The sequence below is a fragment of the Ostrinia nubilalis genome, chromosome Z, assembly GCF_963855985.1.
Source record: "Ostrinia nubilalis chromosome Z, ilOstNubi1.1, whole genome shotgun sequence".
In the NCBI taxonomy this organism is placed as follows: domain Eukaryota; kingdom Metazoa; phylum Arthropoda; class Insecta; order Lepidoptera; family Crambidae; genus Ostrinia; species Ostrinia nubilalis.
The window spans coordinates 13,808,994-13,820,526 of NC_087119.1; the positions used below are offsets into that span (position 1 = coordinate 13,808,994).

An 11,533-nucleotide genomic window follows, 5' to 3' on the forward strand; every position below is an offset into this window, starting at 1 on the left:
CCTGGAGCGAGATCAAGCGAGAAGCTCAAGACCGAACGAGATGGAGGACTGTTGTGGACGCCCTCTGCCCCATCTAGGGGACATAGGACCATAAGTCAAGTCATTGTTATACGCTGCGCGCGTTTAAAATTGCCTCACGTGGATAATTTGCTTCGTTCATAGAAAAATACTGTATACACATAGTTAACTATAATGCTTAATAGATAATAATGGTACGCGAAAATAAGCCTTATCCTTCAAATATTAAGATATGGGAAACCGCGGATTTGATTTTCAATAATGTTTTTCTTGAAAAATACCGCGATTAATAATAATTATGATAAAGTTGTATTGTTAAATTGTTCTATAGAGCTTATTAAAAAAAATGGATACTATAATAAAATCAACCTGTATTTTGGCTGCGGCAGTACGTTCGTCTCGAATTGGCTTGTTCAGCTTCACCAAGAAGATGATTCTAACAAGAACAAGCTATAAACCGAGAAGCAATAACACCCAGCCTTGTTTATTGTGATCACACGAATCTCTGCTAAAGCAGGTCTTAAAAATCCAAAAGAATAGTTGAAGTGGCCCGTAACTTTTTTCTTGCTGCTCGCGAGTTTATAATTATATGGTGCTGGGAATCCCCGGTTCGCTTTGATCCCGTCGCTAATAAAGACGGATCGACCCTTCTGTCCCTCCGGATGCGGCCCGCAAAGTTACCGATTTCGGGTTTCGTTTACTAGTTGTTTTTTTTTTAATTTTACAGTACCTACCAGATATTTATTTTTTATTATTATTTATTTTATTTTTCCGCCATGGCAGCGCCACTGTGTGTTTGAGAAGAAATTATTAAAAACTAGCTTTTGCCTGCGGCTTCACTCGCGTGAAATTTAGCTTGTCACATATTATAGTCAAAAATTATAACCTATATGTTATTCTGGGTTATAATCAATAATACTGTAAAGTGTCATCAAAATCCGTTCAGTAGTTTTTGCGTGAAAGAGTAACATACATCCAGACATCCATACAAACTTTCGCATTTAGCATGTATGCAGCATTGACATAATACAATAAAATTCTAGTACGCGTCAAAATAGACACCATAGTTAAAAGTTCAGCCATCTACAGAAATGATTTTAACAAAGCCGATTAATAAATCATAAGCTTGAATTGTTTGTATTCCATAAACTACTACTTTGCCTGTTCCATTCCCATTTTATTTGGGGTCGGCCCTCCGCGTCATGCGACTCCAGAAACCATAAACTGTTGTTTTAAAATTATATTGTGCTACTTTAACAAAGTTTTATTTAATCGCTGACACCGAGAGCTGTGAGCCAGTTTGAATTTATTATTCGAGTGTCGTTAAAATTAGCTTTTAATTGGTTTTGCATATCTGCTACTTAACTCAGAACCTTTTTTACATGCCCAGAGGCAAGCGCTGAAAAACAGCGTCGTGCCATGCGCTAACTATGCTGTCATGACTAATGCTGAGCGAGGACCTTTTTGGCACGAAACCTGTTGTTAGCAAAGTCGTACCGAAACATATTATTTTCAGTATGATTGAAACCACCAAGATTGAAGAAGATTACAATAAAAGTGACGATAAATTTACAATGATTTTGTGTTAATAAATAACACAGATAATAATACATGAAGATATGATACTATTGATAGATTGTTATCGCTCGATACATTATAACGAAGCTCGTGGATTTTTTTCTATCTAAACGTGCTGATAGTATCTGTTTTTATCGTTTTCCCGCTCGGGTCTGCCAAAAAATCAGGATCATCTTTCAATATGAGGCCATATACATTTTCAAAGCAATCCAACGTAGTGAAAATGCGAGTTTCCAACACGAATATTAATATTTTCGATTGCCAATATAAAATATTTCCACTAAAACAAATTGGGGATGGATGGTTTTATGGTTTCGCAAATACTTTAAATATGTATATAAGTTGTTCTTTATTCACAACGAGGAAGCTCTTGGTCTGCATCTCATCTAATGGAAAGTGATGATCAGGTGGAAATTGGAAGCGAACTTCACCCGGAATCCTGTACCACAAAGGAACTGGCCATCTTAACTCCAACTGCCCGGCATGTAAGATAGCCAGTTGCGACCGAATTACCACGAACCGAGAATCGAACCCGGGACCTCTGGGCCTTAAGCAGATGGTCTTACCACTAAACTACAAAGGCGGATAAAGTGGCCTGATCCAAAAAGACCCACACTTAACTGCTTCTATCAGTGTTTGAATTACCTCCATGTAACACTCACTAGGAGGCATCTAAATGACTAGACATTTTTACTGAAATAGTCCCAAAATCGCAGATAACACCTACACTTGTTCTATCTAAATACAATTGTTCTATCTTCGTAAGTATTTTTCCTACTCGAAAACAATAAATAAACGACTTCAGTTTCACTTCTCTCAGACTAGATTTAGAATAGGAAGTTTGAGATGAACGATAACGATCGAATATGGATTGAACATGGACCCATCTGGAGAAAAAGATGCTTTAATAGTTTCGATAAATGGACTTTTATGTGTGGCAGAGATTCACAACTGGAGTGTCTTTAAAATAGATGGCAGACTTACTTGATGTTCTATTATAATAAAATAGTCAATGTGTGTTTCGTATGATTATAAATAATATTTATTAGATGATTAAATATAAAGATCAACAGTTGTTCTTTATATTTAGGTACCAGTTACTGTGGTTCTTTAGAGTAGGCGCACACCGTTGATTTTTAGTTGGCCGATAGTTGTGCCCGATTTTAATTTGTATGAAGAATCGGCCAAATCGAATGAATCATACATGCCCATAATGATCAACTGCCCGACTAAACTATCGGCCGACGAAAAATCAACGGTGTGCGCCTACTTTTACTGAAAACCTGGCATGAATAAAATCTAACCAATATAATTTCGCAAAATAACTTTATGTAGTCAAATTATTTACAGAACAGTTGGCTGAGTCAAATATTACCATTTTCCTAATATTTGGATACTGTGTGTTGTTACTTTGGTCTTCGTTTGGTTAATAATATTAGTTTGTCCATAGTCACGTATTTACATATTTGATTGAAAGAGAAAATAAACATTTTATTCATTCAAATACCAAACTTAAAAAGGAATGCAAATATTGACGTAAATCGATGATTATAAAATAGAAAATCAAAGGAGAGTCAATAGATGCCATGATCACTTTGCGCTTGATTGGTTATCAAAACCAACCGGCTGGGAGCTAGTTCAGATTACTTATCCAATTCGGTTTATTTAGAACGGCTAGTTAATAAATAATAACACTGTTTCGATTGTTTCTGTTAATTAAATTTCTCCTCCAGCTGAATCGTTACTAGATGTAGTGAGACAACAACCCTATTATTTATGTAATAGAAATGAAAATGTTTATTGGATTTACACGAAATCTATTTTCGTACTTACCTACTAAGTGAACTTAGGAGGTGCTTAAGTCTGAGAATGCTTAACAGAGTTGAGTGGGACAGCTATTTAAGTAGGTATTTGTTATTATGACGTCTAACTAATTTGCTTGAAAAGGCGAAAAATGGGGAAAGTTACGAGAAAACAGAAACTAAACTTCTAGAATAAATAAATTCATGTAGGTATTATAATTAATAATTGTTATAAATATTTTTCCTGGTGTACTTTCCTCCATTCAGTTTTATGTTTCAGTAATTAGAATAGCAAAGTAAATAGAGCTTTCACTCGAATTTTTTGCGATGTTTACCCCTTTATATTTTTCTTAACGTAGTTTATGTAATCTTTTGGACAAAATTTTATTGTCTCACGAACAAAGTAGGTAATTTCTAGTACTACATAAATAGTTGCGCATTTACAAAATTAAATATTTCCTCCCTATTTTAAGAAAAGGACTTTTCTTAAAGGAACCGTCACTATTAGGACAGCAATCTAAGTCAACAGACGAACAGGAAAAATTTAACACAAGGAAAAATTACATTGTCTCTCTGTAAAAGTGTCATTTTTCGGGAAAACTGCGCCGTTGCAGGAAAGCTCAGCGCTGTTAATCGTGAAAGACCGGTAACCGTTGACAAGGGCACACAGATTCAGATCTCACCACCGGGAGCTGGAATCGGTAGCAGGGGTGCTCAACCTTCGCCTAAAGGCTGATTTACAAGAGTTAAGTTACATAAGTAACTAAATTTTTACTTGATTTTTCTGTCAAGTTGGTGGGCTTGTCACTTGACACGTTTTGACAAGCAGTTTCATAGTAAACAAGAGCTTGATGTTTGGAATTAGGTTAGTTCGATGCAATTTGATCACTTAAAATTAAGTTACTTACTAAACTACTTAATACGTATAAACCCGTGATAACACGTGATAACTTACACTTAAATTAACTGGTAACTAAGTTTGTGCACTCATACAAAGTTACGCGGCTTCTCAGCACTTACCATGCGCATACCTGGTAGAGCTGGTAAGAAGACATTATAAAAGCAATTTCGTTTCAGGCAAATGGCGTCCACTACTGGACAAAGGCCTCCCCCAAGGCTTTCCATAATGAACGGTCCTGCGCTGCCCGCATCCAGGTTCTTCCCGCGACCTTTACCAGCTCTTCGGTCCACCTAGTTATTAATAATAACTAGTATAATTTATTTAAGTTAAAATTTATTCTCTTTTTTTAAGATATTAATACTTTAAGTATAGTAAGTAGTAGGTACAGCCATAAGCCATTAATTATCATTGTCAACATCAGTTCACGTCCGTCTCATGGATACAACTAAAGCCTTCTTAAAAGACCCCTTCATCCTTCATATAGCACCGATTCTCGATTTTTCGATTTCTATTTCGTCCGCCTACGAGCTGATTTGCGTATTCCATCGCTCAATCTTGTTGAGGGCATCCCACGCTGCGCCGAGACGCATTCACTCGAGGACTCGTCGACCCTTCCACTATCGGTTCTTAGGAAAATGTAGCCAGCCGCCACTTGAGCTAACTCTTAGGGCTTCGATCGTCTTTGTTCTATCTATTCAGCAAATCCTAAGTGGGAACGTTCAAAATTAATTTTAGATTTATTGAAATTATGTTTACAAGTATACTCGTATTAAGTCGTTGACTGCCGAGACACTAGACACAGTAGAAACATTTCTCGAGGGTCACTGGTGAGCCGCATGACGACAAACTGTGAGAATCAGATTAGTTGTGTCAGGACATGTCAAATTATCAACATTTAATCTCCTTACCTCCAAAGAATTTCTTTAATTATTATATTACGAGTAACCTATTTTTTCCATTGTGGAAAACCTTGGGGGAGGCCTTTGTCCAGCAGTGGACGTCATTTGGCTGAAACGAACGAACGAACGAACCTATTTTAATAGAAAATATTATATCTAACAGTTTCATGTACACATGACAGCACTTCAACCTTAAAATTGCGACTTACGTAATAGTAACATGATTGTCCTATTTTGCGTAGGCATACAACTACATTAAAAATTAACTACGATGTGCTGCCGTTAGTACTTTCTTATAATTTTCCTCGCGCGCCGTAAGTTCGCTACCTCTGGCCTGTAGTAATAAATCCATCTTACTCGCTCTCCAATGGTGACGAATAGAGACCCCTGCCAGTAATGTGCCAGGGCCCACTTGGGATACGTTTGTGCCCATTATAGGCACGAGTACTCTTATATTGTCAGATTATTAATATTTTTTACGACTGTCGCCGCGGCCTGTGTTCAAAACAAGTGTGTAACTCGACCTTGTTTTCTTGGTTTTTACATTAGACCCAGTTTTATCGAGCCAAAAGATGTGCTTTATTATTGATGCCGCCTATTAAGTATAAAGCATGTGTAATTGTTATCAACAAAGTAATAGGTAATTCATTTGTATATTATCTAATTAGTTTTGAACTATCTATTTATTTAAAAATCAAGTGAGTCGTTCCAGGTTTTACTCCTCATAAATGTGCCTACAGTCAAAACTGTAAAGTTGACTGTGGATATATTACTAGAATTATAGTTACACCTAAATTTCGTTATAAGTCCGTTATACGACTATAACAATTTTATGACTTTAATAACGGTAATAATTGTGAACTTTTACGACTTAGCAGGTTTAAACAGATTAATGAATGCATAGCATAGACCAAGTTTAAAGTGCATACTGCAGTGACCATAGAATTTTCAAACTTTTTCACTTATAAATAATCATTGTCACATAGGTGAAATATACTCGTAGCATAAGGTAAGTATTAAAAAATACAGATAACCCAGATAATATAATAAAATATTAAAGAAAAGAAGTATTTTATACGATGACAAGAACACTGATAAAACGAGAGAATCATCAATTTTATTGTGTAAAATAATAAACTAACCTATAAAAGGAATATTTTGCTGACAACATTTTAATGTCAGCAATCGCGCTATGAAGGAAATACGGGACGAGTTCCGTAACACTTAAAGTCTCCCGATATTTGTTTATATTATATTATCTGAAACAATAACCACGGTAATTTCGCATAACTGTCGCCATATTTCATGGTTTTATGTTACCTAAACATAAGCTATCATGTGTTTTTTAGGTTTATTATAACTATGCTTGAACTTTTTAAAGCTTTTCCGGAAAAGTCAATTATTTTCTTTGTTAGAAGCTTATTTTTAAACTGTTTGCTCAAATATTTTATTAAGCTTTGGAGTCAGGATAAAGATCTCATTTATAATATTAAAATATAATAAATCATAGGTCAATATAGTTTTACGGTCAGTTAAACAATATACGCTACTCGTAGCACCTAAGAAAGATGTCATTGAAAGATTCGAAGAATTATTAATATAATTTGTAAAATTTAATAAGTAGGTATTTCATTTTCCCTACTACAAATTGAGGGAAATTATAATATAGAGACAGTCATAATAGGCAGTAAAATTACCTATTGTATGAATTAATTAAGCCTTAATTAATCCGTGATCATATCCCAATAATCTGTACAAATGAATCGCTTCCAATCTACGTTGTGCACGCGCAGATAATGTACTAACGCCGAAACCAATTCGAGTCCATCAAGCTATGACATCAGCAATTAACCGCACTATTAGTGCACCGCTTAGCCTTTATACAGCTTCCGTGTTAATCATCGGAGAATTGATGGACCTGCTAAGTCGGAGCCGTGATGGTATAACTGGATTGCGTTCAACAGTACCACAAAGCGACGTTTATATTACACGGAGTTTCCGAAAACCCTGACTGATTTTTTTAGTATATTTGAGTAAGCTTGTGCGTAAAAAACAGCAACAGCGGTTAAGTTCAAGAACTAAAATCTTCATGGATTTTTTTTACGTACTCGTTAGCGATTATATAAACTCATGGTAAAGCTACTTATCATATTTTATAGAAAATATTTTTTTATATCGCAGCATATAAATAGGTGTACCTACATAAGTAATGACACAAATAAACAGAAAAACACCGCATTTTAGGAAAAGTAACTGACCTCTAAATGATATAATTTTTTTTATAATGGCTTTTCTGCTTTTTCAAAAACTTTAACTAGGCCACATTGGACATAGGTAAGAATACTTATTTTTTAGGTTAACATTTCAAATACATATTTACAATAAATTAAATAAATGCTTTAACAAGCCGTATAGTTTTACGGTCTTATTCATAATCATTTTTCACATTTTATCAAATGCTTATTAGAGGTTTATAAAACGTTTGATAAAAATTGTTATTCATAATCGTCATTTAGCGCTAAAATCCTCTTATAACTGTGTGATAAGTTATCGAGAGCTCGGGCCTTGTTTAAAGCTCTAATAAACCTATTTTAACCTAACTTTTATAAATGTCATTTCATATGAATGTCACTTCGTTGGTTTATTTATTCAAAATATCCTTGCTGTGATCCTTGCTTGTGAAAATGAATGCTATAAATGCAATTGTGCATTTAGCCAATAATGCCGACCCAGCGCGACGTAGAAAGCTCTACCGCCAACGAAGCAACCCATTCGATTTGCGGGACCTAAATTTTAAAATAAAATATAGGTTCAATAAGGACACAGTGCGCACCATCATAGATTTGGTGGAAGATGATCTGGTTCAGAGCGCTAGAGGTGGTGGCACGTGTCCTGAACTGCAAGTTTTAGTGGCCATAAGATGTTGGGGACGTCGTGAGGTAAGCACAAAAAAGTGTTTTATTTTATCCCTTTGTCGTGGCTGCTATAATTATTTTCATACATTTTCAGGTACAAGATGATGCTGGTGACCTCCATGGCCTAAGTCAGCCGACAGTGAGCCGGATATGCGCCAGAGTCGCGCATGCAATCGCGAATAAGGCAAATTCCTTCATCAAAATGCCTATCACTATAGGAGAGCAGGAAAGAATTAGTGCCAAATTTAGAGCAATTAAAAATTTTCCTGGGGTGATAGGAGCCATAGATTGCACCCACATTAAAATTAAAAAAACCGGAGGTGACATGGCCCAGTACTATATTAATAGAAAAGGCTATTATTCCCTGAATGTTCAGGTAAAATATATTTTGATTTTATACAGTTTACAACAGAGAAAGATTTGTTTTAATAATGTCTATAATTTTTACTTTGTATGATCTAAATTTTAGCAACATTCAACACTATATTATTGGATGGATTACCTACAGGATACTGTTTTTTTTATTTTAGGTTGTCTGTGATGCTGACCTCAAAATAATGGATATAGTGGCTAGATGGCGAGGCAGTACACATGACAGTCGAATTTTTATGGAGAGCAATATAAAACAACGATTTGAGGATAGGCAGTTTAGAGGACGCCTTATTGGCGATTCGGGCTACCCTCTTCTGCCATATCTATTTACACCTATTTTAAGGCCTAGTCGTCCAGAAGAAGAAGCATACAATAATGCTCACATCTCAACTAGGAACACTGTTGAAAGGTGTTTTGGGGTGTGGAAGCAGCGGTTCCAATGCCTACTCCATGGCTTACCAGTAAGCCTCCAAAATGGAAAAGCTGTGATCATAGCATTGGCTGTATTACATAATATAGCCATTGATATGAATGACACATTGTTAGGTAAATGTTATCAATTTGACTGTACATAAGGAATACAAATCTTTATGACAAAATGTTGACAAATTCATAATATTTTTCAGAACAACATATGGAGCAGGTCCCTGTAACTCCGCAACTTTCGACGGAGAACAGTGTTCACGACAACCGACCTTCATTGTTGAGGCGTAGGTCGCAGTTGATACTACAAAATTTTATAAATCAACATTTTTGAATGGTACTAAAATACATTTTGATAAATTCCAACGATTTACTTTTATGTAATGTCATTTGAGTTCATGAAAATGTTGTATTTTAATTTTTCAGATACTGTTCCTGGCATCTTAATGAAAATAAAAAGAATATTTGATTGAAAAATACCTGTATTTCAATTTTCAGTCCAATTTGTTACTATCACAAAAACAAAACCTGTAGTTCTCTTTAAAAAAGCAATTATTCTGCAAAAATTCAAAACAAATTACTTTATATCACTAATTTAAGTACAATTAGTTTCAACAAACTTACTTATTAAAAATCACAGTTCAATTCTTTAAAACAAAGAAATTGCTTAAGTATAAACGTTTCTATTCGGAGGTTATCAACCTTCTACATTTAAAACAAAATAACCATAATTTACACTATTATTATAAAGGCGAATGTTTGTGACTAGGCATATGTGTATTTACTTTATATCACTAATTTAAGTACAATTATTAAACTTACTTACTAAAAATCACAGTTCAATTCTTATAAACAAATAAATTGCTAAAACAGATAGATTATATAGTCTCGAATAACATATAGGCTTCTTTTTATCCTGGAAAAATGCACAGATCCTGTAGGTTACAGAAATAGTAGTCTACGCAGGCGGAGTCGTGGGCAACAGCTAGTTAATAGTAATCTCAAACTCTTATTAAGTTATGACTAGTAAACATATTCATAGCCGTCTAAATATATTGCAGAAACACAATCAAAATGCGGATTGGAACTGCATAAAATACAAATTAAAAACAAACAGAAGTAAGGGAGGAACTAACTTATTATTTAGAATCTGTTAGTACTTGAAAAACTTTAACATCAAAAGACTTATTATTCTTTATTAATGTGAGTGTAATATTTAAGTTTTTCCTGTAATAATTGATGCTCAAGATCCAAGTTTCTCCCTTTCTTCCGTTCGTTTTCCATTTGAACTTCATGCAGTTCAATCCGGCATTTTGATTCTGTTTCTGCAATTTCGGAAATCCTAACTTTGCTTAAATCAATTAAGCCTTCTTTGTTTAACAGTTTCCTTTTTTTTTTGATTGCTGGTGCTTTAAAATTAGGTTTTGCTTTATTTTCTTTTGCCTCTACTTTTTTATTTTCTTTATCTTCCAATATGCCTCTAGTAGTACAAGCATGTGTATCTTCTATTTCTTCATCAAGTACCACCAATTCATATTGGATTTCTTCATTATTTATCAATTCCTGATCTTGCGTATTTTGAGTTGATTCCTCCTCTTGAATGTTAATTAATTCACTTTTATTTGAGTCCGAGTCAAATCTGTTAACATCGACTACAAATTCATTGGGCAACCAAGATGCTATATCATCAGCCCTATCGTCAGGCACTGATAATGGTGGACCACCGCCAGTTTTAATTTGAGCCTGCCTAGCAATGGTCTTGTCTTTCTTCGCACTGATTTTTATGAGGCTCCATTGCGATTTTAACTGGGTAATGGAGCGGTTCATACCAGCGCACATTGAATTAAACCTGAAAAAGAAATGACAGGATTTTGAATTACAGGTAAAGGCAAAATTTTATATTGAAGGCAGAAATCAAAAGATGTACCAACGTTGTTTGTAAATCAGCCCAAGCCGCAACCTTCCGTTTATTCGTGTTAGTGTCTGTATTTTTATTTTCGATTGCATTTACTCTTTCTTTCACCAACTCTTTCAGCAAATACTGAAAAGCAAACACTAGGCGTCAAACATAAATAAAACCATGCTACAAAAATTAGTAGGCACTTTATCAGGCTAAAAATAAGTACTACCTTATCTTCCTCCAACCAGTTTTCTGATCGTTGCCTTTTAGGCGGTCTGTTCTCCTTCGTCATGGACATAATTAGTATCCGATGTAACTAGCCGGGTCGTCGTAAGAGCTTATTGCAGAGTACAGGGTAAGAGGTACAGAATCCAGAACATACAATCCCAAGTTTTATAAAAGTTTGATAAAACTTGGGAGTTGATCGAAAAAACCGAAAACTTTATTAAATTTTCGTGCCAAATGTCAATGTCAGTAAGTAAAACGTCACAGCTGCCAATTTTTTGTTTTTTTTTTCTGCGATTTGTCTATGATTTTACATGGTCCATCAAGTTAAATCACCAAAAAAGCTGTTTTCGTTCATTCTTTTTGTATAGTCTGTGGAAAGAAAATATTAAACTCTGTTTTAGCTATCAAAGGTTTATAAACGATTATGAATAACGTTTTTTATCAGAGGTTTATAAGAGTGTTTTAAGCCTATCAAACGTTTTAGCTAATGTAGGTTT

General features: G+C 34.8%; 1 protein-coding gene across 1 annotated transcript; it reads left to right on the top strand.

Moving 5' to 3' along the window:
- Positions 1 to 7,615: 7,615 nt before the first annotated feature.
- LOC135086815 (putative nuclease HARBI1) lies at positions 7,616 to 9,383 on the top strand. Its single transcript, XM_063981607.1, has 5 exons — positions 7,616 to 8,137; positions 8,208 to 8,489; positions 8,644 to 9,031; positions 9,112 to 9,245; positions 9,335 to 9,383. The coding sequence occupies exons 1-4, from the start codon at positions 7,883 to 7,885 to the stop codon at positions 9,240 to 9,242; spliced, it is 1,056 nt and encodes a 351-aa protein (XP_063837677.1). The 5' UTR covers positions 7,616 to 7,882; the 3' UTR covers positions 9,243 to 9,245; positions 9,335 to 9,383.
- The last annotated feature ends 2,150 nt before the right edge of the window (positions 9,384 to 11,533 follow it).